This window comes from Vanellus vanellus (assembly GCF_965231255.1).
Source record: "Vanellus vanellus genome assembly, chromosome: 3".
NCBI classification, from domain to species: domain Eukaryota; kingdom Metazoa; phylum Chordata; class Aves; order Charadriiformes; family Charadriidae; genus Vanellus; species Vanellus vanellus.
In genome coordinates this window covers 13,368,411-13,395,406 of record NC_138907.1, presented here as the reverse complement: position 1 = coordinate 13,395,406, position 26,996 = coordinate 13,368,411, and the positions used below count along the sequence as shown (strand labels likewise).

The 26,996-nt window shown below is 48.4% G+C and overlaps 1 protein-coding gene across 6 annotated transcripts in view; it reads left to right on the top strand.

Moving 5' to 3' along the window:
* Positions 1-26,996, top strand: part of CHGB (chromogranin B) — a 33,509-nt gene that overhangs the window by 2,411 nt on the left and 4,102 nt on the right. Inside the window, exons 1-6 of one of the 6 annotated variants that reach the window (XM_082481216.1) lie at positions 4,965-4,994; positions 9,461-9,561; positions 18,072-18,320; positions 18,822-18,944; positions 24,574-24,617; positions 25,944-26,037. In XM_082481216.1, coding sequence (XP_082337342.1) covers positions 18,905-18,944; positions 24,574-24,617; positions 25,944-26,037 — 178 coding nt within the window. In that variant the 5' untranslated portion in view covers positions 4,965-4,994; positions 9,461-9,561; positions 18,072-18,320; positions 18,822-18,904. Of the gene's footprint in view, positions 1-4,964; positions 4,995-9,364; positions 9,562-17,799; positions 18,321-18,821; positions 18,945-20,590; positions 20,677-24,390; positions 24,618-25,943; positions 26,038-26,996 lie in introns of those variants that run through there. The other 5 variants (XM_082481215.1, XM_082481214.1, XM_082481217.1 and 2 more) reach the window with 5 other exon arrangements.

Below are 26,996 nucleotides of genomic sequence, written 5' to 3'. Positions count from 1 at the left end.
TTTTATGATGCTAAATAGAAGAAATTGTAATAATGAATATTACCTCTGGTGAGCAATAGCACAGGGTGCCTAACTTACATCTGTTTGAATTTCTTAAGCTGATTTGCAGTTACAACTAAGATGTGTTGTTTCGAATTAACTAAGTTGGATTTTTTCCTCCTATTTTTGTGGGTTCTTTGCTTTTTTTGCATCTGGCTTTTGTGACTTTTCTCAGCCTAATAGAGGGGGATCTACCTGTGTTCTGGATCCAGTAAACTGCTCTTTCACAGACTGCTTCACCCCCTTCTTGCAATGGAGTCTTCAGAAAGGTGGAAGCAGCTTTCAAGGAGCAATCAGCTTAAAAAGTGTAGGGCTGCCAGGAACCTGTGTCAAACCAGTGAGCACTGCAGAGCAGGATGGTTGTGTAACAGCACCAACGCGCCTCCCACCACCACAAACACAGCCATGGGTGCCTTGTCATCTGCTGCCCGTTGTAGAGACATGAACTTGGCCAGAGCTGCTGCTGCCCACAAACAAACGTCCAACCAGTGATGGGAGAGAGGAGGTGGACAGAACCCAGGAAGAGTGAGAGCACAGGGAGGAAGAGGAGGAGGGATTTGGCAGGGGAAAAACTGTCCCAGGAGTGCAGGTGGGTGAGTAGGTGCCTTGGGTTGAGCTTTTGGGCAGCTGCTCTCCTGGACTTTCCCCCCCAACCCCAACCACTCACCCTGCGGACAGGGTAAGGAGGCAGCCCTTCCCTGGGGCAGCGAGGCTGCCCCAACAGGGCAGAGTGGTCCTAAGCTCCTTTCCCCACCAGTTTAAACACATCTTGACAGTGCTTCTGTCCTGTTTCCCTCCCCACCATCACCCCTCCACCAAACTCCAGTTCTTTTCTGTCTTTCATGATGGTGCTAATGAGATCCCTGGAGTTTTTCCTTTAAAATGAAACAGATCTCTCTGAGCCCGAAGAGCCGGATGTCAGCCAGCAACAGAGCAATGAACCCCCACAAAACCACTTAAATTCTCTCTCTTGGACGCCCCCTATCTCCTGGCTCAGTGGCTTGTTTGCTGCTTTACTCCCTCTGCCAGAAAGACGTGTGCCTTTCTGCATGTTTTCCACCCCACTGGTTTGCCCACCGAAGGGGTGGTTTGCTGTGGTGATGTTGCTCACTGAATGGAGAAGCCATTCATTCTCCAGTCTTCAAGGAAGCACGGAGAGCAAGAAGAAGGGATGTACAGAAGGTGACAGCATATGGGCGATGAAGAAAGAAGAAAGGACAGTTAGGATCTCAAAGGTCAACATCGAGGTCCCCAGCTAATGTGGTTACTCCAGTACAGGCATACTGCTTGCACCAGTTTTAGCATTTGACCTTCAGCATTTCAGTTTGGAGATAGCTCTTGCCCTGCCAGCCTGGCTGCTGAGAGCTCTCATCCGTTCCCTTTCCACGCTGGCCAGATCCCAGCACGGGTGTTTGTGTTTCATGCACATCAGACTCCCAGCTGCACTTGCACACGGGGCTGCTATTCCTGCCTTGCTGCCCCCGGCAGATTGGCACAGCTGCTGTGCTCTGCAGGTGTTTCCAGCAAAGGCAGTGGAAATTTGGCTGCTGACTTTAACCAGAGTGGGAAGAGGCCCTGCTGGCCCAGATGGCTGCAAATTATGGCCAAGATCTTTGGACTTGGTGTAGTCTCTCTTTGCAAATAGATTTATACGGGGACTGAGTTTAGGTTGCTGTCCTTGAGTCATCGTGAAACTGATACATCTGGCTTCTTGGTGGTTCTCCTTAATGTGTTGCTTGCTTGCTTTTATGGCAGGGGTGTTGTACATGTGCTGGAGGGCACACAAAATATTGGAGCAGACCCTCAGCTGCCTCCCCAGCTACTCAAGTTAATGGTGCTAGGGGAATAAAAGGAGTTGAGATGAGGATCCAGCATAATTTCTGTAGTAGATGCTGGTCTGTCAGAATCCAGAGAAAAGCATCCTGCAGGCAAAAATTATGGAGAAAGGTAATATCAACTGCTTCAGCAATAGACACAGCTGGAAAAAAAAAAAACGTGCTTTTGAGTGTGCTATCGATAATCACAGTAGCAGTGATCACTAGCCTCTCCCTGCCAGCTCGCATTGCTTAACCACCACAGATCTGTCACGGTTGCAAGGGCATTAACACTGATGGATGTAGGGAGCTATTGCTGAGGATGTACAGCAAGGAAGGAAGGTCTTCAGTGTGAATTGGATGTTGTTGCTTGTAATTTTTCACCAGCGTTTGTGCTGCTCTACACAGTTAAATATTAAGTTGCTGTGCAAAACCTTTAAAGGGAAAAAACCTCCCAGGGAGAGCTGGAGAAATCTGAGGACTGCATCTGAATCCCCTTGGTTACTGTATTGGGTTTGGTGATGAATTCATCTCTTATTTGGGTTAGCTGTAAAACCACCTGGTCTATTCAGATTTCTAAAAAAAGGGGGGAAAAAAGCCAAACCCATACAATTTCCACAAAGAAAGCTTGGAGCAAAATATGCAGTTCTTGTTCTTTAGGAGAGTCCTGCTGCTACTGATGAGAGATACCTGCTAGGTTTTGCTGGAACAGAAGCCCTAATGGACTCTAGGCTGACCCTAGATCAGCCCCAGAGCCAGCCATGGCCTTCCCCACTCATAACCAATGTGAGGTATGTGCCTGAAGCCCCTCTTCGGGGCTGTGAGGAGAAAGGGTGTGCGCAGCGTGCTCCTTCTGGGGCCTGGAAGAACCTGAGTTCCCATATTTTTATCTGCTTTTTGAATGAGATTTAGAAGACATTCAAGAGAATCATGGCATCACGTTCACAGACTCTGGTTCTCATGGGTGACTTCAACCACCCCGACATCTGTTGGAAGGGTAACACAGCCAGGCATAGGCAATCCAGGAGGTTCTTGGATTGCATTGAGGACAACTTCCTTCTCCAACTGGTTGAGGAGCCAACGAGGAGAGGAGCTATGCTGGACCTTGTTCTTACCAACAAGGAGGGGCTGGAAGACAGTGTCAAACTCAAGGGTAGCCTGGGCTGTATTGACTATGAAATGGTTGAGTTCAAGATCCTCGAGGCAACAAGGAAGGTATGCAGCAGGCTGACCACTCTTGACTTTGAGAGAGCTGACTTTGGCCTCTTGAAGAATCTGCTTGATATGGTGCCATGGGATGAAGCACTGGAGGGAAGAGGGGCCCAAGAAAGTTGGTTAATATTCACCACCACCTCCAAGCTCAGGAGCAATGCATCCCTACAAAGAGGAAGTCAGGCAGAAAAGCCAGGAGGCCTGCATGGATGAATAAGGAGCTCCTGGACATGACCAAAAGGAAAAAGGAGGCCTATAGGGAGTGGAAACAGGGGCGGGTAGCCTGGGAGGAATACGGAGGAATCGTTCAAGCACCCAGGGATCGGGTTAGACAAGCTAAAGCCCAGAGAGAACTAAATCTGGCCAGTGACATCAAGACAAACAAAAAATCCTTCTTTGAGTACGTCAGCGAGAAAAGAAAGATTAGAGAAAATGTGGGCCCTCTCCGGAAAGAAATGGAAGAACTGGTTACCTGGGACAGAGACAGACCTGAGGTACTCAATGACTTTTTTGCCTCAGTCTTCACTGGCAAGGACTGTAGCCACACTGCCCATGACGCAGAACACAAAGGCGAGGATTGGGAAAATGGAGAACCGCCCACTGTAGGTGAAGATCAAGTGCAAGACCACCTGAGGAACCTGAAGGTGCACAAGTCCATGGGACCTGAGGGAAATGGCAGATGAAGTCGCTAAGCCACTAGTCATCATATTTGAGAAGTCGTGGCTGTCTGGCGAGGTTCTGCCAACCGGAAAAGGGGAAACATAACCCCTATTTTCAAAAAGGGAAATAAGGAAGACCCGAGGAACTACAGGCCAGTCAGTCTCACCTCTGTGCCTGGCAAGATCATGGAGCAGATCCTCCTGGAAACTCTGCTGAGGCACATAGAAAATAAGGAGGTGATTGGTTACAGCCAGCATGGCTTCACCAAGGGCAAGTCATGCCTGACAAACTTGGTGGCCTTCTACGAAGGGGTTACAGCGGCAGTGGACAAGGGAAGATCAACTGATGTCATCTACCTGGACTTGTGCAAAGCGTGTGACACTGTCCCACACAATATCCTGGTCTCTACATTTGAGAGACATGGATTTGACAAATGGACCACTCGATGGATAAAGAACTGGCTGGACAGTCTCACGGCTCGATGTCCAAGTGGAGGCCACTGACGGGTGGCGTTCCTCAGGGGTTGGTACTGGGACCTGTACTGTTCAACATCTTTGTCGGCAACATGGACAGGAGGGTCGAGTGAACCCTCAGCAAGTTTGTCGATGATACCAAGGTGTTTGGCAAGGTAGACATGCTGGAGGTAGACAGGCTGGATGCCATCCAGAGGGACCTGGACAGGCTGGATAGGTGGGCCCAAGCCAACCTTATGCAGCTCAACAAGGCCAAGTGCAAGGTCCTACATCTGGGTCGGGGCAATCCCAAGCACAAATACAGGCTCGGCGGGGAATGGCTAGAGAGCAGTCCTGAGGAGAAGGACCTGGGTGTGCTGATTGATGAGAAGCTCAACACGAGCCACCAATGTGCAATCACAGCCCAGAAAGCCAACCGTATCCTGGGCTGCATCAGAAGTGTGGCCAGCAGGTCAAAGGAGGTGATTCTGCCCCTCTACTCCACTCTCATGAGACCCCACCTGGAGTACTGCATCCAGCTCTGGAGTCCACAACATAAGAAGGACATGGACCTGCTGGAGCGTGTCCAGAGGAGAGCCATGACGATGACTGGAGGGCTAGAGCACCTCTCCTATGAGGAGAGGCTGAAAGAGTTGAGGCTGTTCAGCCTGGAAAAGAGGAGGCTCTGAGGAGTTCTTATCTTAAGTGATAAAATCAGTGTAAACCAAGAGATTAATATAAAAAACCCTATCTTTTGCCTTAGCTTTCTTACCTGTAAAGCAGTCATAGGCACTTCTCTACCACTTCCGTTGACCTGGTAGGTTCACGGCTATCAGATTTATAGCACTACAAAGGTGTAAAAATGTACACAGTGAAAGTTAGGTTAAGCAACCAATGCACATTTTAAATCCTACCTATCTTATATAATGGGCTAAAATTACAACCTGAGAAAAAAAGATCTATTTTATTTGTATAATAAAAAGATCAGTTTTGAGAAATAATCAGTATTTTAACACCTGCAAAAATACTTTAGATGAAAGCCTTTGTCTCCTGCAGTCCTTGCCCCAGCTTGGAATCTGCCCAGTGAGGGTGAGGAAGGAGATCCAGGTGCTTTTCACACCTCTTAATACACCAATACTTGTTTTAAATTGTACCACTGTGCTTCAATGCCAAAAGCATGCCACCTGCCTTTAAATAAAGTGGCTGGAGCACCTCTCCTATGAGGAGAGGTTGAAAGAGTTGGGGCTGTTCAGCCTGCAGAAGAGAAGGCTCTGAGGAGATCTTATTGTGGCCTTCCAGTACCTAAAGGGGGCCTACAGGAGAGCTGGGGAAGGACTTTTTACTAGGGCATGTAGCGATAGGACAAGGGGGAATGGCTTTAAACTGGAAGAAGGCATGTTTAGATGAAACATTAGGAAGAAATTTTTTACTTTGAGGGTGGTAAGGCACTGGAAACAGGTTGCCCAGAGAGGTTGTTGAGGCCCCATCCCTGGAGGTGTTCAAGGCCAGGCTGGATGTGACCTTGGGCAGCCTGGTCTAGTGGGAAGTGTCCCTGCCTATGGCAGGGGGTTTGGAACTCGATGATCTTCAAGGTCCTTTCCAACATAAACCATTCTATGATTCTATGAATAGTTCTTCATTTGTTGTTACGGGTTTTAAGTGGCAGTAAAATGAGGCAATCTTAGTTTGGAAAGTGCATGCCCATGAAGGAAGTTAGTCTGGGGCCCTGCTGTGGAGGGATCGTGCTGCTTCTCTACACGCTGGGGTCCAGAGAGGAGGTGAGGTGCCTGTGGAGAGGTCATGCATCTGCTTCAGCTTCTCCAGGCTCTTGGGGCTGCAGAGCCACTGCCTGTAACATCCAAGCTTTCTTATTAGAAATTTCTTCTGCAGCAAGAAAAGGGATAAGAGGACTCATTACTCTTCAACCCTTTAGGAAATGAGATGCAAATAATGACAAAATAGAGAATAGGCAGCTGCTGAAAGAGCGTGAAGATAGATACTGCCTTCTGCCTTCGCAGAAAGAGCCCCCACACTTGCTGCGAAACAAAGGAGAGGAAACTTGTGGTAGCGAATAAAACCAGAAATTATGTGCCTGGGGCGCCTTCCTAGAAAACCAACGAAAGTTCATGAAGCTTGAAATTCCCTCCTGGGATGGGAGGGAATCTATATCTAGGATATCGAAGTTCAGGTAGTTGTATCAGTTACATACAGAATGGCAATCTGAAATCAATGGCATAAATCCACCCGTGCTCTTACTCCAAAGGCCAAATGCTTTTGAAGTGACCTGACTCTCCCTCGCCCCTATTCCTACATACAGAAAAGAAAAGGATGAACGCTCCCATGTGAAAATTCCTGCCCTTAGACATGTCTGGTCCCAATGTTCATGTCCCCGTTTGGCTGCTGCCATGACCCCTGATACAGTGCCGAGTTTACTCTAACTGGGTATCTGATACTATGTGAAATATCTGCCTTCTCCTGTCATGTTGCTATTCCCTGAATTTCAAGTATTTCAAGAATTTTCAGCCTTGTTACTTTTTGAGTGGTTTCTTTTTGCCTTCCATGAATGGAAGAAGCCACAGAAGCATGGTCAGAGGCTCATTAGTTTTGATTTAACTCTGCTTAGCTGCCCTCCGAAGGACTGAAATAGTGGCCTGGAAGTATGGACATCCATGGGTGGATAGATGATGACTCCTTCCAGGTAAAGAACAGCTTTTTCTGGATGTTTAAGTACCGAGAGTGGTACAAGGCCCTCACGAAAACGTCCCACATTCTGTATATTTCTCCCCAGTCTGTGCAATAACCTCTGAGAAACTGCATTTCCTTTTGAGGGGGTGAAGTGCTTTCCTCTATTCCTGGCTTGCGCTTGACATAGCTTTGATGCTTCTTTGGTTTCAGCACTCGGCGAAGTGCATATCATCGTCTCAGAGGAACTTTGCTGTTGGTTTCTCCCCATTCCCTTTGTTTGCTTCTGTGAGCCACCCCATCGTTGTATTTTTTTTTTTTCTCCACTGCATTATTTAAGGCAGGAAATAACCTGTTTCCCTGGAGGAAAGGAACCAGGCGATGCTGGACCACTTTGTACCCGAACGTGCTCCACCACTGTGAGCTCAGTAAACAGCTGGGCTGCTTTGGTTCAGCTTTCAAAAGCAGACTTAGCTGTAACCACCAAACATTTAGCCACTGGGAAAAGAATCTCCTTGAAACTCTCCTGCCAGTTGTTGCCCACGCTGAGTGCATGCTCTGGGCAGGATGGCTTGCGAGTGGCACCTTTGTGCAGTAGGAAACATCCCTCTGAATTGTTTTTCCTTTGATCTAGGCCAAGCGCGACTTGCTGCTCGCTGGGGCGGCTGTATGATCCCAGGGTAGAGCTACCCAGCAGGGTGATGCCAGGGGCTGTCAGTGCCCTCCTGCCTTCTGCTTCCTGCCCTCTTTAGGAGTCGTAGGAGCAAATTTTCCCAACTTTCCCTAAACCACGCAACTGTGGCTTTGGCGATTTGCACAGAAGGGAGAGCAGGGACTCTTTTTCCCATTGGGAAGGTTGCACATGTGCAAGTCACATTTGTTTCCTCCCTTGTTGCAGTGACGCTACCTGAAGCAGTGAACACATCCCCTCCACAGCCTGTGTTCCCTCCACCCACCTTCCCTCCGTCTCTCTCGGCGTGAGCCCCTGCAGCTACGTGCCCTGCACCATCCCAGGGCTGTTTTCAGGAAGCCATGCCTGAGCTTTGGGCTGCCCACAAGCCTGCTCACACCTCTGTTCATCCCCCTGTGGGCTGTGGTAGTATGTGGAGGCTGCTTTTGTAAAGGCATTTGGTGCTTTCCACTGCAAAACAAATCCAAGGGTTTTTTTCCTTCTACTCGTTCAAGAAAGCATCCTGGCTGACAGCAGAGGCGCAGTGCTCCGAGCCTGGGTTAGGACAACACCTAAAACCAACACCACCCTTCGGGGTTGCATGTGTACAAGATCCCACGTGATCTTTAAGTGAAGTGCTTAAGTGAAGTAAAAGGTGGGGAATAACATCAGCTCCATAGGGTCTGACAAGCAAGGCCAAAATTCATCTGTCCTTGCCAAGTAGGAGGAACACAGGACAAGGTGAAGACTTGCTAGCCAGTGCCTGAGGGGGTTCCCTGCTGTGTGGCCCAGACCCAAAGCCCACCCGAGGCCCATTAGAGATATGTGCACTTTGGCTTGGGTATTTTGCCCAGAGAAGTTGTGGCTGCTCCACCCCTGGAGGTGTTCAAGGCCAGGTTGGATGGGGCTTGGAGCAACCTGGTGTAGTGGGAGGTGTCCCTGCCCATAGCAGGGCCTTGGAACGAGATGATCTTCAAGGTCCCTTCCAACCTAAACCATTCTATGATTCTATGATTTTCCAGCTGAGCTGGACCAGCATCCCTCAGTGTCTGAGAGGGGTGACTCACGCTGCTGTAGACACAAATGCCCACGTGCAGCAGCCACCTGGGTTGCCTTGGGGCTCATCTTTGGGCTGAATCTGGCAGGCAGCAAGCGCTGCCTCTCTGTTCCCAGAATGAACCTTACATACCTGATCCAAATTGCATGAACCTGATCCAAACTATTTTGTCATCCTTGACGAATCCTCCTGCTATGAAGTCATCCCCACTTTCCTCTGCTCGGAGCTCCTCCGGGGTGTTTGGTATCATTGGTCTCACTGATGCCTACTCCGGCAGAATTTTTATTTTCCTGCCCACGCAGCTGCTAGTGGGAGGCACTGATTCATGCCAACGACCTGCCCCATCCTGCAGCCAAAAAGCAGCCAGCAAAAGAACTGAGCTCCTGCAACAGGCAGGTGCCAGAGCAGATCCTCAGCAGGCATCAGTGAAGTAGCTCCCAGTCTGTGAATAGAGCCAGGGCCATTTACACCAGCAGAGGATCTTTCCCCAGGAGTTTGAGGTTTTTTGGTCTGTGTGGGTATATCGGGACATATGGTTGCTAAAATCAGTGTGCAACAGGCTGCATGCATCCTATATAAATGTGTCTATTTCACTATAGAGTGTAGGTGATTTTGTGGGGGGCATATGTTTTCCCACAACACGAAAGTTCATTTTAAAAATACCCTAATGACTATTTTTCCCCACGCATCTATTAGCCAACAACATATGCCAGCATGTCTTCCTTTTAAGTAAAAACTGGCACATTGCACCCAGAGCATGAAATAATAAGATGTGATTAAGACAGTAGCTGGAACTCACCAAAGCCAGAAAACTCAGGGCTGAAAGATGAAACCTTTATTTAAATTGCCTTTGCAATGGCCTATTTATTTGCAGGTGCTGTGAATTAAGAGGGGAAAGTCTTGTAATGAAAGAACATCTGGCATGGAAAATCTCACCTCAGTTCAAGCTGAACGAAGTTTCGCTTGCATTAGAAGGTAGGTACTTGTAATAGGAAATGTCAGTCAACCTCAGGGCAGTAACACTATCCAGCAATACCTGTAATGATGGCATTTCTGGGTAAGATGCAGTATATGGGCCAGGAATGCTGCTAAATGGGTGCTAAAATCAGCAACTGCTGCCAGGGACACAGGATGATTCTGTGATTAAAGATCTTGAGGTGGGCACAGATGAGATCAATGCTGTGCCCTGCAACATGTTTTCAATGTGACCTTCACCAATTGGTTTGTTTGGAGTTTCCAGCAGCTTATTCTGGGTAGCTGAGAGCTTTGAAGTAGTGAGAGGACGGGGCAGTTACACCCACATCTTTGCCTAACAGGAACTGCCCTAAAAAGGCTGCAGTTAGAGGTTGAAATAATACAATTTTGTGTCTGTGGTCCAGGCCCCCTTGTTGAAGAAGCAACTTGGCACATGCTCTGTGAAGCCAGCATGTTTTCCTGTCCCTGTCCCCTCGTCCTCCCTGGGTTTGGGGGGTCCCTGAGGGAGCATCACTGCTCTGAGCACGGGCTGGGGGCCAAGAGGGTCAGGACACAGCTGAAGGTGGCCATGGGATAACTGTCTACATGTTCCCAAAGCACTTCTTTCCATGGGATGGCTGGATGTATAGAGCAGTTGCTTTGGTTTTGTATTTTGGGGTGGCTTTTTTTGTGATCTGATACTTCAGTAAGGAAAGGTTGGTCTTAGTTTAGAGAAATGTTGGTGCTGTCAGCAGAAAGAGGTGTTCATGAGGTGAGTACCGCGTGGAGTGATGAGAAAAACGTGTGCGTAAGGCAAGTCCCATGTCTGGGGTTTTGTCTCCCTGAGTGTTAATGCTGGTTGTCTGGTGTTCAAGAATAGATGCATTGCACGTGAATTACTAAGAAAAAAAAATAATCTTCTGGGGTGAGGAGACACAGACTGTGGCTAAAACTATTTTGAAGGCTGAGGAAAACTATTTTGAAGGCTGAAGGAGTCTTTCCAGAGGCAGCAATGGATCAGGCTCAAAATGTGGTTGTGTGCTGAACAAGGATCAGACTGATTTCTGGGCCCCTTCCTCCCATCCTGCTACCATGGGGTGCCTGTGGCTTGATAAAAGGAGATGGCATCAGTGCCCAGCCTGCCACAAGGTGAAAGAAATGAAGCTGATTAAACGCAGATGCTCCTTGTTCGGTGTTTGAGTGCAGCAGGCACCCTTGACAGCCGTGTCCTCCGAGCAAGGAACGACGCTGCTGATGTTACTAGGCTGAACCAGCCCCACTTGCGAGGCCCTGGAGAAGGCGGCAGGTCATGATAGGGATCTACCGTGTGGCTGCCCTGTTGGGGCTGGGGGTGAAGGAGGTGCTGATGCCCTTTGCGAGATGGGACTGGCTATTTTGGGCCAGCAATATCCATCAGGCTGCAACTAAGAGCAGAGGTCCTGTGTGCCAGGGTGGTCCCAGGCTGTCCTCAAAGCTGCTCAGCCTGGGTGGGACAGTCACCCATACTTGCTGGCTGGGCAGTGTTGGGTGCTCCTAACCTTGAATGGAGGTGTCCTTTAGCTTTGTTCCCAGTGTACGTTTTTCGTACTTGGCCCATTTGAGCTGAAATATCACCCCTGAGGCAGCCACCTGACATGGGTCTGCATGGAGAAGGAGATGTGTGGGAACTATCCTTCCCAAAACCAGGGCCTGACACTCGCATGAAAGCTAGCGAAGCCACCTGCTGTGGCTTGCTCCTCCCCATGTCCAGAGTAGCAGAGGTCTTTTTCAGGGTCACTTTTTCTGCTTTTGCCACTTGCGTCACCTTTCCACCCCCAGGGTTACAGCTGGATGCTGGGCCTTTCATCAGGGCTTGCATCAGCACGTGTCTTTTTTTCCTCCCCGAGTGTTTAAAATGCTTTCTGCTCAGCCTTTCAAATGTCACGTGGAGCAGCTGGACTGAGTCACCCTCGAGTGCCTCCTGTCTGACCATGGCCAGCACCGCCTGCCAGCAGAAAGGCTGAGGAAACCCTGGGATGTCGCTTGAGGCTGAGATACAGAGCCAAGCCTAAGGGAACAGGCATGGCCGCTGGTTGGAAATCCAGAGAGATTGTGACAAGGAGAATGTTCTACACCTGTTTTTTTAAGAGACAGGCCTGAGGACCCACTAGTGCCCAACACAAATGGCAACGAAGGTGCTAAGGACCCCAGGGAAAGCTGGCACCATCCTGATCCCATGGGAGCCTGGCTCCAGCTGGTCAAGGCCACCTTTGGAAGGAGGGAAGCAGTGTCAGGTTCCCACATTAGTACCCGTGGATAATAGGTCACGGCTCTTGGCATCTGCTGGTTTCCACCTTGCAAGGACATTTAATCTTGAAAGAGCTTTTTTCTGTATTCCTTGGCAGGCTCTGTGCTGGCTCTACATCCCTGGCCAGGGGCCTGCAGCACATTGCAAGGGTTTTTGGCTGGAAAGCTGCAGAGGCAGACGCGTGTGATGGGATTTTGAATGTCAGCGAAGATGCCCATTACTCTCTGCCTACTCCTGCCCGTAGGCTGCCAGGTGCCAGTTGCAGTAAACCTCTGCCGCTTGCAGTAAATGCTGCTCCTTGAAAATTGGTGCTTCTCCAGGGAGCGCAACGGGAACCCAATATCCGCTCTCTGACAGCCGCAAAGTCATAACCCTCTCATTGAGACCAGCCAGATGGATGGGATGGCAAGCGAGTGCGAGGCAGTGTGGAGTTGAGTTTCTGTCAGACCATGCTCCTCTCCCTGACTGGGGAGAGATCTCTGAAGAAGACAGAGCAGTGGCCCTGGTGTGGGGCTATGTGGTCCGCGTGCAGCATCCACACTCAGAGCCAGTGCCACCCACCACCTTTGTACAGTGGAGACAAAGCCAGAAGGTTTGTGGCCATCCATGTTTGAAAGACCTAAATAAATGTTACTGGCAGATGGATAAAGAAAAGAGACCCGAATTAATGCCTCCCTGAGGGAAAACAAGTAAGTCAGCTCCTGTTCATCCTCTGGTCACTCAGCATTTCTCCTGTCAGCCAGTGAACACATGCAGAGCTCCAGACTGCACCGTACCCGACCAAAGCAGTTGGGACAAGAGGGAGGGAGGTGGGGATAGGGAATTGGAGCAGGTGGGTGGCCAGGCGGGGATGCAGGAGCAAGCTGGGATCCCTGGGGAGAAATGGGAGACATTCAAAATCATTGGATTCATGTCTCGTTAGTTCTTCTTCTTGCAGAATAGTGCTTCTACTCTGGAAAGTTTCTGATTATCCTTGATAGGATGGTTTCTTGGTTATTGCAGGGATGGAGGGAAGGTTTAGGTTGCATTTGAAAGCTTTTGCCTTTGAGGAGCCAAACTCTGGGCACCCCTCCTGCAAGGGGAAGCGGTTACTGCCACTTGGCTTGCACAGCCCCTCTCTGTTGGGCTTTTATCCACTGATCATTCTCACTCCCAGCTGCTCCTTCCTACTGACTTTATGTATTATGGTGGCTGCTTTTCCAGAGCCAGCGCAGATTGCTGTCCTGGCTGGTGTGCTGTGGTGGCAGGGAGGCTATTTTGCAAAACATCAGGTCAGTGCTGAAATTCAGTTCCTCTGCTTCCTCTGCCTCGCTGTCGGGGTGAGTTATCTGAGGTCCCTGGAGTTGTAATGAGGGAGATGAGACTGGAAAAAACTCAGGAGCAGAAGGATGGTGGTGTCCAGTGAACGGGGGGTTGTGTGTGAGCAAGGAAACCTCCCTGACAAGGCCCCACCTTGTCCGTATGGCATTTTGCAGAGGAATTATAACTATCATATGCCTCTGGAAAATTGTCCCTGCATCACAAATATAGGTAGTTATCATCTTACCCAGGAGGGAGCGCCTGAAAACTCACGTTTCTACAGCAAAGCCTAAAATGACAGGCCAGGGATGTGCTCCCTGGTCCTGGTTCTCAGCTGGTATCATTTGAATGCAGTCTCTGAAGTCGATGAAATTAGACAAATTTACACTGACGGAGTATTTTCAGCTCCCAAGGCTGCCTTTAAACTTAAGCCTCTTAAGCCTTTTTTATAAGCACACAGCATTTCACACAGAGAGCCTAAAAGTCTTAAAATCAAGGTATGCAAAAGAAAAAAAGGATTTTCTAGGGAGAAGAGATCTTAGCAAAAATTCCTCTTGCATTTTGCAGGTTTTTCTCCCTCTTTCATAGGGTCTCTTTGCAGCTGGGTTTCTGTTTTTAATGCCAGTGGTGATTGAAAAGAGGTGATTGATTGAAAATTTCTTTGGCGACTCCTTTTGCTGTGTGAGTACCGGTGTCATGAAATAGATATCTGAGCACTGTTTTCAGTTTGGAATTATGTGCAAGGGCGTAATGGGATTTTTTTTTTCCAGTACATAGGTCATTCAGCAATGAAAGCTTTCCTTTGAAATCGTTACGGTCTGTTGCAGAAATCTATATATTTTTATCTTACAAAATTGAAATTTGCCTCTGAAATTTCCATGACACTATCAACCACAGAAGAATATTGTTCTTACCAAACAGAACCCTTGCTGAGAGTCAAAGTGCTGTAAATATTTAAAGATGTGAATTACTAAGTAAGCCAGACTAGCGCCCCAGTCTGTAAATATTAAATGGAACATACACAGTTGACAAAACGCAGGCAGAAACACTGAATGGGGCCGTTTCATTGCCTAAATGAAATTATTTGCAGGGCAAAGGCAACTGTAAAAGTCATTTGTGCTTAATGACAAGCAGCACTCAAAATATGAGGGCTTAAGTCAGCATTTTGCTTGCTGAAAGAAATTTTCATCCTGTTTTACAGTCTACTGCACGAGCCCCAGACTTTTTCACCAGTGAGGTTATCGGCATGGTTAATTGCATACTTTAAAAAAATGTTGGGGGGAGTTGGGCAGGGGTGGTTTTGTGGATTTTTTGGGGGGAAAGGCTGGGGGGAGAGGAGGGGTAGTTGTGCAGCTCCACCATGCCCAGACTGGAGGGTGAGATGCCCCACAGCTCTCAGGCTGCTCTCTGGGCATCAGTTGCCTGGGAGCTCTGGTCCTGCAGTGATGCTGAGCAGCCAAAAGCTGAGCAGCCAAAAGCTGGGCCAGGGAGACATGCAGCTTTCGGGGGCTGCTTGTTGTCCAGGACTTGTGAGGAAGATGTTGTTACTTCTCTCCCTTGCAGAGGAGGAGGAGGCATCTGGGGCTGCAGAGGTTGCTCCTCTTGTCAGCAAGGCAATTTCATTCCAGCTGAAGCTAGGAGAGGATGATTTAGTCATAGCCAAATTCATAAAGCCTTGCGTAATCATGTAAGGGCTCCTGTGGATCCAAAGCTGCGATTTAGCTCAATGAGCGGCTCATCTGGAGTGGCAGGTTTTGACTGGGACTCCGGCACATCATTTTCTGACAGCAAATCAGGAATTTCTGAGAAGGTGAGAAGTGGCAGCGTGGATAATACAAAGAGACTCGTGGCTAAAAATCCCAGCAGTGCAACAGTATTAGGCAAATTCAAAATTTCTCTTGCAGGAGGGCAGAAAACGTGCGTGTTGTTTCACATCAATGTCATCTTTCCCATGAGTGCCATACCTGTGGAACTGCAAGAGCTGAGTTGCATTTACTGCCTGGAGCAAGCAAGGTTGGCGAGTTGCTGTCCAGGAAGGACCAAGGAAGTGGCACTGCTTTTTAGTGGTGAATGTGCTGACAGCGCAGCATGGAAAATTTGTCCTTTGTTCCATAGGCCCCAAAGTCAGCTTTTTATTTAGGTTTTTCTTTTTTTTTGTATTGCAGTGTAATCTAGTGTTCTCCCATCTGAGCTGACAAACACGGAGAGAGGAATGCCTGGGGAGGGAGATGGGGGGGTGTGAGCAGCGTATGTGAAGATGGTCATGTGGAGAACCTGGGATGTCGGGGAAATGGTTGTGTTTAGACTTGATCTTCCCTCTCTTGCTTTGGGGTTTGGCTTGGTTTTGTTGTTGGTTTGGGGTTTTTTCATTCTGGTGAGATCTTTACAGTTTCTGTAGCCTGTGAGTGTCTCCAGAGGCCCTGGCTTTTTTCAGAAGATCATAGCGGAGTCTGATATTTTTCATATCCCTTAACAATTATGACATGACTTGTAGGCATATTTTAAACCTCTTTTCAATTTGACCATATAACATTTGACCTTATTTCTGTGGTATAGATATATCACTAAAGAGCTGGAGCTAGAAGGATAGAAGGATCCTGCATGGAAAAGGGTTACAAGTGAGCAAAATCTTTTTTTTTTTTTTTTGTAAAGAAGACCAAGAAAGTCAATTCAAGAAGAATCAACCTGAACTTTTAAGGTTCTCTTGGTTCTGAAGCAGAAATATCCCGTGGATTCTTTAGATTTTCTTTAAAGAAAGTCTTTGAGACTAAAGACTAGCAGGCGGTTTCTAGCAGTTGTCTCTGTACTGCCGAAGAGCACGTGGCATGAACAAAACCCCACTGTGTGAGGTCCTATATAAATAAAGAAAAGAAAAAAAAGATAGCTGCCCGCGCTACAGAAATGACACATCTGTACCACACAGGGTCTCTTCACAGCTCCTCTGTCACTCAAGTGGAGCTCAGTTTGCTGGGTAGTTCATTGATACCATGTGCTGAGGCCACAGGCAGCGACAGGCGTGTTTAACTTCCAGGGGGAAAAATGTCCCCAAAATATTTCAGTGGAGGCAAAAAATGCGTGGTTTAGATTTAAATTGGAAGCTGGTTATTGTGTAAATACAGAATGAGGTGGTTTTATATCTTGGTGCATTCCGGTGATTTGCATCCTATGGGCTCAGTTCTGCTATGAGGGTGCATTTTTTAATCACTGTTGGGTTTCAGATGACAGAGAGGCCAAACCGAAATGTGCACACTGAACACCCATTACAAGTACCAGACCGTACCAGCCTGAGCCACACAAGCACAGGCTGCTGCAGGATGTGCTTAGAAGTGTTTTGCCTTATCTAATAGCAGTATCATTTCGTCTCCCATGGATTCAGCTCAGGCAGACACTGTTCCTGATACCTCTGTCCCTGTCGTTTGTCAGATCCTCCTGTAGCTGGACAAGCAAGCTCCATTCATCGGCGTCACTGCAGGTGCCTGGTACAGGCTAAATAGTCTTTGCTCAGTAAGAAGGAGGAGGTCTGAGTGTGGTCCTGGCTGCCACCTCTCACAGAGGCTTTGGCTGTAGGCCTGCAAAGATTTTTGGGGTGTATACAGGCATATGGACCCCTGAAGGGTTGTCCCTTCTGCTTTGCCAGGCCCCCTGTCTGGATGCGGTGCAGATGAGATCCAGCTGAGTGCCTGTTCCCACTCCAGTGGATGTGTCTGATGGATTTTAACTCCTCTGCAGAACAAGGAGATGAGCCGGGCACCTGATGCCGCCTCACTGTAGAGCTACTAAGATGATAATTGAATTCTTGGGGCATGGTACAACGACGTGTTGCACCAGCTCTAAGCCACTGTAACAGCTGGTATTAGTGAGCTATGGGTAAATATATATATACACACAATAATTTATAACGGCAGCAAAGCCTAAGCATCTGTGCACCTCCCTTATCTGTTATGTTGCAATCATCATTGCATATGTGTAGACTTCCGAAAGGATTTTTGCTGCCATTAGTGAAGCTTGCTAGATGATGTCCCTTGAGGTGCTGGCTTTTCAGGTGCGATTGGTGTTTTTCTCCAGATCCATCCACTTAGCACCTTCTGAATGAAAGAGAGGAGTCTGTTTGTAAAATAGGCTGCAGGATTTTCATTCTCTGAAAACTAATTGGCATCCAAGAATGAAGATAATCCCACTAGCACATCTAATTAGAGAGCAATCCTTATATTCCCTGAGCAGTCTCCTCTCAATTTAGAAGGAGCTCAGGCATGGAAACTTGCTTGTCATCCTTTGAAGTTCTAGCTTCTAGGATGAGCCAAACATGTTTGGTTTGTTTTGTTTTGTTTTTTATAAAGGCGTTTGAGAGAATCCAGCAGGATAAATACTGTTTATTCATCGAGTGGTAGATTGTCACAACATTATGAGGCGTGTATGTCACTGCGATCAAAGTTCTGACACATCTGAGAAGGGAGGTTGGGGTGTACCACTCACAACCGATCGAGTGAAATATGCCACCGCCTGCTGTAATCCTTGCTTAATGCAGTCACATCTCTTTCCTAATCTGAGGGGAAGCTCATGCCAGCTGATACCTGGCTGTAAAAGTCCATGTGAAGCGAGAATGTTTGGAAAATACAGGCTGACTTAACTAACTGCAGGCAAAGTACTTGGATTCTCTCTGTCTGGTTTTCCAGCGCTGGCAGAAAAGTCTGTGGGATCCTGTTTTGAAATCCTACCCTTGGGTGCTGAAGATGGAATCGAATATACTCCGTTCCAGTTTGGTCACTCCTCTCGTGGACCTCTTGGGTGACCTCCTGCAGAACGTACAAATCTTTGTAACTTCGATTCTGGTCAAATCTGAAGGCATTAACATCTGCTCCCATGTAGACCCTGATGTAACATGCCCCAGCAGTGCTTTAACATCTTCTCTTATCAACGACAAATACAGGGCTTCTTGATTCTTCAGGATCAGCCCACACAATGCTGAGGAGAGGGAGCATTTCAGAGCAATCCTACAAGTCAAAAACAAATAAACCAGCCGGTGCGGATTAAACAGCTGTGAAGCCCTGGTGATTGCTGCTGTGGTGCAAGGGACGGACTAGAAGCCACGTGAGGCAGGGGTGTGGAACCGCTTCGACTCCGTTGTCTCTTCTGCGGCAAGAAGGCTTCCCTAGGGGTGGTTGTACCGACTGTCAACAGGACTTGTGCGATACAGGTACTTAGCACGAATACCTCACAGATACTAAAATAGCTAGCTATTTTTATTAAGCATCTTTGTATCACTTGGCCTTATTGTCAATTGTCCCATCCAATTGTATAGCCAAGCAGATGGAGTAGAGTAGTTCCACAAGGATAACCAGAGCACGCTATTTATATGCCTGGGCAAGCACAGAACACTTAAATGGTAAATGTTTCACCTAAAATTCTCTCTTGTGAGCAGCTGAGGAGGCTGAGGCCAGGCTGAATCCTCACACAGACATGGGAGGACATGGAGGCCTCAGAGCTGGTGAAATTCTTCATCAGCTTTTGATTCGAGCTCTTGATTTCCCACAGTCAAGGCTGGTGATTTCCAAAGCAGGATCCGCCTGGGGAGATGGGGCTGGTATAGGGCAGTACGGGCATGGTGTGCAGGTTGAGGGGGTGTTGAGGAAGCGGAGAAGATGTTGTGGTGGTGATCTGCTTTTCATGGTGGCCAAAGGGTTGTGTTATTTTCCAGAAACTGGAATCTGAATGCCAAGTGAGCGAGGTGTCTGGCATTGCCTCCTGGAGCTAAGGGCTGGCTTCTGAAACAAGCTTCAAATGGGGCTGGAGCTTCCTTTACGTACAGATGAAGCTGCACGTGAGTTTTCCTGCAGTGTTATGTCCTTGTGGCCTGTTTTATATGTTTAAAGCATATATGGTTACAGCAGCCCTGCATTGTTAATCCAGAGTATGACGGTACACAGAACAATAATGGAGATAACTGCCATTTTGATGTATAGACCCATTGTCCTCCATGAATACCGGCAACTGAAGGGCACCTGTTTAGCGCTGAGAACAAACAAAAAAAGATCAGTTGAAAAATACACTTAATTTGGCGATGGCTCCCTAAGAGTTAATGAAAGGATAAAACAAAACAAGCCCTGGTCTTAACGCTGTTTTTGCCTGGCTCCGAAGGGAGCTGGGGGGAGCATGGACTCGCTCTGCTCCTCGTAGCCAGTCATTTGTGCTTTCCAGTCCATCAAGGACTAATCGGGACAGTGGGGGCTGTTTAAGTAAATTATGTAAAACTTGGTCTCAAGAATTTTGCTCAAGCTCCCCAGAGCATCATCACAGTAAATAAGAGGTTTGCCTGTGGTGGAGACGGATGCTAAGAGCAGTGATTTCCCCGGTAAAACTCTTGAGGAATGCTGCAAGTCACTCAATCCCAGATGACATAAGTATGGGGATCCCCTTCCAGTCGCTGTCTGGTTCTGGGTTCGCTGGGCAGCAATGATGTGAGTGGAAGGGAGAGAAACCTGGCAGGAAAAAAAGGCTGATGCAGCACCTGAAAAGGCTTTGATCGAGAGTGGAGATGGAAAGGCAGACGTGATTGCTTGTGAAAGCCATTCCAGAGGGATGGATTCCCGCACCTCCACCCTGTAGGAAGAGGCTCAGCATCCTCTGAGGATGATACCACATCCTCCCAGCTGGAGGAAGGGGCAGGGAAACCCCACTTTTCCCCTTTTAGGGGGTGTGTGTGAAAAGGGGGATGAGGAGTATTAGGTGGAGGGGGGGGAAAGGTAGGAGGAAGAGATGGGGATCATTGCAAAGGAAGGGAAAAGGAGCTCGGTTTTCCCAGCCTGGGAGAAACTTCCCCTGTGGAGGCTGGCATGGGAGTGTAAGGGGGAGGGGGACGGGGTGATGTGGGACAAGGATGGGGGAGGGATGGGATGGCAATGGGGGTGATGCGGGGCAGCAGGATGGGGATGAGAGGACAGGACGGGGATGGAGGGATGTGGGATGGGGATTGGGAGGGGACGGGATGGGGATGGGGGGGACACAGGGTGGCGGGATGGGGGGACGGGACAGGGATGGGGGGGACACGGGATGGGTATTGGGGAGATGGGATGGGGGTGATGTGCAGTGGCGGGATGGGGATGTGGGGATGCGGGGCAAGGTGGGATGGAATGGGGGGACACAGGGCAATGCAGGATGGGGATGGAGGGGACACGGGATGGGGGGACGTGGGGCGGCAGGTTGAGAATGGGAGGACACGGGATGGGGAGGACACGGGGATAGGGGAACGCGGGGCGATGCGGGATGGGGATGGAGGGGACGCGGGGCAATGAGGGATGGGGATAGGGGGGATGCGGGCGGCGCCGCTGCGGGGGAGAGGACCGGGGGGGGGGGGGGGGGGCGGTGGCGGCGGCGCCGCCCCCGGGGGCTCGGAGTGACGCAGGCTCCCGACGGGCTCCCCCCCCCCCCCCGCCCGTCTCCTCCGCCCCCGCTCCCCCCTTTAAATAGCGGCGGAGCGGAGCTGAGTCGAGCGGAGGAGCGGAGCATGGGGCCGTTGACGCTGCTTGGCCTCCTGGGGGCCGCCGCCCTGGCAGGTGAGTGGGGGGCCGGGGCGCGGAACCCTCCGGGGGGCGGCCGCTGAGCCCCCGCACCGGCGGAGAGAGAAAAGCCCCACCGGGCGCGGGGGACTTTGGCGGGGGGGGGGGGGGGAAATCTGCCTCTGAACAGCGGTGGAGCAGAGGGGTGACGCCATCAGCGGGTGTATGACGTCATGCCCGGCCCGCCCTGGGTCGCCCCTCCGGCCGGGGGCAAGGCGGAAGGGGGAAGGTAGGGCCGGGGTTGTATGGGGGCCGCCGGCTGCTTTTAATTTCTTGTTCTCCCCCCACCCCCCTCCGCAGTTCCTTTCCACAAAGACTTCTCGGTGTCATTTTATTCCCGCTGGGCGGCAACATTTTTGTCGACTATTTCTCAACACAGGGAGGTGGCTGTAAAGTAGTAGGTCTGCAGCTTTAATTAACAGAAAAATATATATATTTTGGCCATGTGGCATTAAGTATTAAAACTGCACTGTGAAATGAAGATTAAACACAGTAGGATGAGGTGATGATGGCTTGGCTTTGTAGCTTTGTGTGTGTACGGCATTGTTTCTTGAAAGAATCGGTGTCATTCTGGGCTGAAGAATTTGGCTTCAGGTGTTTTGGACATCTCGGTGTGGAAATGCTTCTAGGACATGTACAGAAACTCTGTAATGAAGTTGATGACCTTCAAACACCTTTATTGTAATCAAAGGGGAGGGTAGAAGATGGGGGGAGAGACCCTGACCCAGAAAAGCTCACTAGACTTATTCCCCAGACCCCATGGTGATCTCTTAACAACTATTTTCTTCTGTTTATGCCATCAAACAGGTCAGATGACTCTTTACATCCTTTTTGGCTATCTTGCTTTCAAATGTCAGCCAGAATCAATGAACGAAGGAGTTTGTTTGGGGCTGGGAATCAGTGAAACATTAACTTCAAGAACTTTCTAGTGCTCCTTCTGCCAATCAATATGCCAAAGTTTCCGTGATCTCTCCTAGGAGGGGTTTTTGCTGACATTTTGGTGAGCGATGGCACTGCACTGAGTCATTGGCATTAATGAAATAAAGGAGTGTGGGGACTTCATCAGGGACCCACCAAAAGATCTGTCCCAATCGTGGAGATGCAAGCAAAAGCTGCATGAATTTGTCCTGTATTTCTCATCCTTTTTTGTGATTTTCATCGGCTTTCAGCACTTCTGCAAAACCATATAATCTGATCGTAACTGCATGGGGAGATTTGGTTCAGGAGGGGAAAGCAGACCCAGGACTTTGCTTTACTTTGTGGGTCTGTGGTCTGTTTTTTATGTATGGGCAGGGGCACTCCATCTCAGTGTGTGCTCTGACTTTGTTTCTGCTGTGAAACGCTGCAGTTGTACAGTCTGCTGCATCCCCACAAGCCCGGTGGGTGGGTGCCCCACTGTCTCCTGAGCACATGTGGAGAGGAAAGCAGAGGTGTTGGCCAGCTGTCTCCAGCTGGCAGATTGCCCTGAGGGAGCTCTTGCCAGCTGGCATGGGCTAGTGCTGCTGGCACCGGTGTAAAGTGGCGCATGCTGGCTCCCCACGGGCTTCCTCGCTCGGCTCTGGCAGAGCAGCTGCCTCAATATATTATTTTAGCCTCTGGGATGGATTGGATACTTGTTTTGTTCCTCTAGGCAGGTTAATAGGACATATGTCCAATACTGTTTGCTGCTTCTGACATTGTTACGATGGCCTCATGCTTCTTCTTTGTCTGTGCATGTCAGCTTTCATCATTAACCAAGCATTTGCTTAACGGTCATTAATCTATCTGTAAATCTCCTTGGAGAGGCAGGAGCTTTGGAGTGACAGGGCAGAGGCAGTGAGTAAAACCTGACTTTGTATTCCTGCACTGCTGCCGTAGTGCTTGAGAGGCAGCCTGAAGTTGGCATCTCTAATAGCAAAAGATGTTCAGAAGTTTATCTGTTCTGTGCTTTATCACATCAACTGGGTGGAACTCGCAGGAGATGTGCTGTGGGCAGCATCACTAAAAGGACAAAATCAGGTGTTTGCCTTTGGGTTGGAGGACCAGAGGAGCCTCATTAAGAGTCAATGGAGTGGGTCATCCCCTCTGGTGACTGTGAGCTGCTTGTGCCATAAAAGCAGCATCGCCAACCCCTATGGGATCAGGAGAATGTCCTTTTAGTGGGTAACACTTTTTATTAGCAGAAGGGACTTTGCTGCCAGTGTCCTGCCTCCATGTGTGTGTACCTCCTTATCCTCCATGCTCAGAGGGAGGATGCAAGCAGGTTAGGCTGCAGTGGCATCAGCGCTGTGCAGGGTGGTAGTTATTTGCATACTTGGTTAGTAAATAAAGTAACCCAGAGCCTGCCTCAGTCATCACTGAACGCAAAAGATGGGGGAGAGGGTTGGCTCTGTATAGCACCGTCTCCCCCGTGCACCACCTGGCGCTCTAGGGAAATGATGGTGTAGGGATGTAGTGCTATTTTAGGGGAATCCCTGCTGTGCTATCCTCGTGTGGGTTCCCTTCTCTGATCAGGGTTGTATACGCAGAGAAGAGATGGGGGTTGAAGGGAGAAGCACTTTTCTACGTATGTGTTTGGGGAGCAAAAATAGAGGGCAGTAGAAATGTCAAGAGTTATTATTATCCTGTGTTATTACACACAGAGTCAATGCTCAGGGGGATGTCTGCTTCCTCTGCAGACACAGAGAAGAAGAAAGGTTTTGCTGCTTTCAAGGGTGCGAGGCTGTGTGCTCCTGTTTGCTTTGCAGGAAACTACCTTGGGGCAGTGTTAGTTTCCCTGATGCTGTAAGGCAAACTGACCCCCTTCGTCTCCATAACCCGCCTCATGTTCATCTGTTACAGAAGATCTCCCAGTGTCCCGACCAAGCAATAGTGCAGAGAGGGTGATGGATGCTTTTAAGACTATCCTGACTTGTGTAAGAATTTCAGAACTGCACCCCAAGCTGTACACGTGTGTCCTGTGATTCTATACCATGCAGTATGTCTGCAAAGCCATGATAACAATGAGCCTTGCTTCTACATACTCGTGTGTGGCTGGCAGACTTGCTGAACTTCGCTTCTGCAAATCACAAGGTGGATGAGAATTGACACAGTTTATTAATAATGCACAGCACCCACGCTTGTTAGCCAGCTAGAGATATTGCAGCAGTGATGACAAAATAAAGCAGCGTGGAGGTTTCATTTGCAACAGCTTCTTTCCAAAAGCAAATAGCTTGGACTAGGTACAGTAGAACTGGTGCAAGGAGGTGTTAATTACCCTACATGTCCTCAGGACAGAGAGAGAGATATGGGTTGTACCACTTTGTTCTGGCGTAGTGTTTTCCAGTGAGATTTGACCTTTTTTTTTTTTTTTTTTGGCTTATTTCTTGGGGTGATAATGGACCACTCAGTGAATGGAAATTTTCTTGCCCCTTCTGGCTCTGGAGCTACCTCCTCTACAAGCGAGACAGTATTTCTCCAGTAGCGTTGGGAGAGGTTGCTTTAAAGGCTTGAACAATGGTCTCCTACTGAGGATGTGGTGGTGGGGCACCCAGAGTCCCTTGCAGAAGCCAAAAGGCTCTTAGGGTGCAAACAGGCCTTGCTTGTTTGGTGGTTAAAAAAATAGGAAACAAGTACAACATGCAGACCTGACGCAGTAAAGCTCTGGTCTTGGAACTTAAGTGTTGCTTTCTATTTTCCAGTGTATATTCTTTTTGTGCTAGAAATGTCAACGTGCCTCTTCTCTCATGCTAGGCTGCAACTTTACATTGCTTTTCCATCCTGAATAAGAAAAGATGTACTGCAAAATGCATCTGGTTTACTGACCAGCCAACCCCAAACTCGAGCCATCTCATCAGACTGCTTTGACCCGGGGTTCCTCTAAGTGATGCTTGTTGCTGGGATTAATGAGTCTGTAATCATTTGATTTTCTCCCAGGTGTCAGCGCAGTTCCAGTGGAAAAAGACCATATTGAAGAAATGGTGAGTAGCTGTATGTCAAAGCGAATTTCAGAAAGCATCAGTCACATGCTCTCCATTTTCTATCTTTAAACTCTCAGGGTAATGCTTTTTTTTCCTAAGGGTAAACTTAAGAAATCATCGGTCATGTGGAACTCAGCGTCTCTTTAGCTGTCAGAAGATACCCTCATGCACTGCAGTGCATTTGATGAAAATGGAAGCTGGCTTCTTGTGTCAGCATGGTACTTCTGAAACTCGACATTTTTACAGCTGTCTGAAAAATGACCTGAAACATTATTTAATAGTACATATTATTGAAGTGTAAAAAGCAAGATGGCAAATTTGACGAAAGGTGAAATATCTGCGGTTACTAACTACGTAATGCACTTTCTAATGCAGTCCCCACATCTCCTGCCTTGGAAAGAGATTCTTAACCTGTTCGATTAAATAAATGCCATTAGCTGCTCTCAGCACCTGTAACCTGACCTCAGACGCTCTCCACAGGCTGATAGGGTGATCATTTAAATTAGTAAACACCTGGTAATAACTAAAAACAGTTAAAAAACAAAGAGCCCTATAAATGTTTTATTGTCTCCTCCCATCCAGCCGCACAGATTGTCAGCCTGAGACTCTCACAGCCCTCACGATCTGAGTGCTCGCCCACAACTTCAACACTTGAAAATCATTTTGGGTGAATTTGTACAGAAGAGCTACTTTGGTAGTGGTTAGTGTTAGAGGAGGTTGTGTGATTTCCCTAAATCAACCAATTTCCTCTGCTTCCAGAAGCCTATCCAGTTGAATGTTAAGCACTAAAAGAGGCAGGGCTTACAGCACACACACATGAAAAAATGTGGAGCATCTCGCTTGCAGAGGACATAAAGACATTTTTGGTTTGTTGGAAATCCAGGCAATACTTCTGGTAATGCCTCCGCAGTGGTGTCATTTGGACAGATCCTACACGATGATCCTCATCTTTTGAACATGTGTTGGTGTTTTGTTGTTTCTTTTTTTTTTTTGTAGGGTGCTGTTACCACATGTTGTTTGACTCTCCTTTGCACTGAATAGGGTCTTTAATATTTAAAGATGTATGAAAGGAGCCTGTTAACCTATGCAAACAAAAGGGGAGATAAGAAGAGCTGATTGACGCCTTCTTACTGGTATGGGAGCGAGGAGCAAAGCACTTGTTGCCCACATGCACAGGAAGTTGTGGTAGAGCTGGGGATTACTCAAAACTCATCAAGATTAGCCTGAACTCTAACCCTAAACTAACCTTCCTCACTAACTGGCTCAGAAGTAGGATTTCCATTTTTGCCACAAGAAATTTTTTTCTCCTGTTTTGTTTTCTTCTAGGTAACGCGGTGCATAGTGGAAGTCCTGTCCAATGCTCTATCTAAGCCAAATGCACCACCAATTAATCCCGAATGCAAAGAAATCCTGAAGAAGAGTGAGTACAGCATTATGTAAACTTCTGAAATGAATTGGGTAGATGGATTCTCACTTGTGTCGGAACTGGTGAACTGTTCTTTCAGCCCGGGTAATTCTGTTGCCTCCAAATTTCAGTGTTAAATTTCCAATTTCCTTCTGTTTCGTCTGTCTTGCTCAAAGAGCAGACGGCCTGACCTGGTAACTGTCAGGGATTCCTGGCTAACATGTGTGGTGCTCTACTGAATCCACCTGGAGAGTCTGCGAGAACCAGACAAGCTCTTTAGGTAGCCTGAGAGGTCCACAAACGTTGACTGGGTTTGGACCGCATGCTGAATGCATCCCGGAGGGTAGGAACTGGCTGCAAATAACCACCACTTACATCAACAAGCCTCCTGGGCCTCCAGCAACTGAATCCAGGCTCACCTCAGGGGAGGGAGCCTTTTCCTTGGTCCAGAAATGATTAAGTTTGTGGTGCTGATTCTGGAGGTCTGGAGATGTGTGCTGAAAGCTGCCTATGGGAGTGCTCATTTCGGCTGACCAGGTTCCTACCTCATGGTGCTTAGTGGCCTCGACGCTGAGGTATAAGCCTGTTTGCGTGCTTGATTGCAGCATGCAGCGAGGGGTGGTTACAGTTGAGGCTGTGCCAAACTGCAGAAAGCACGTCTTGCTTTTCAGCCCAGTTGTATTTATTTGATTACAGAACAATAAAAAGGTTCTTGAACTTACCTGCCAGCAAGAAACAACAATGAGACCCATCTATCTCCTGCTTGTTTATAGAGGGAATAATGCACCACCCTAATACAATCATCAGAAGAGGGTGGGGTTGGGGCTTTGGGAATACATGTATTTGTATCTTAGCCCTAAATTTCGAAGAGATGCTGAATGCCATCAGGCATCAAGCTTTGTTTATGACATTGTGAGTTTCAGGAAAAAAAATGTATATTTGCCATGTTTTGGAAAATGAAAAACCGCTTACTG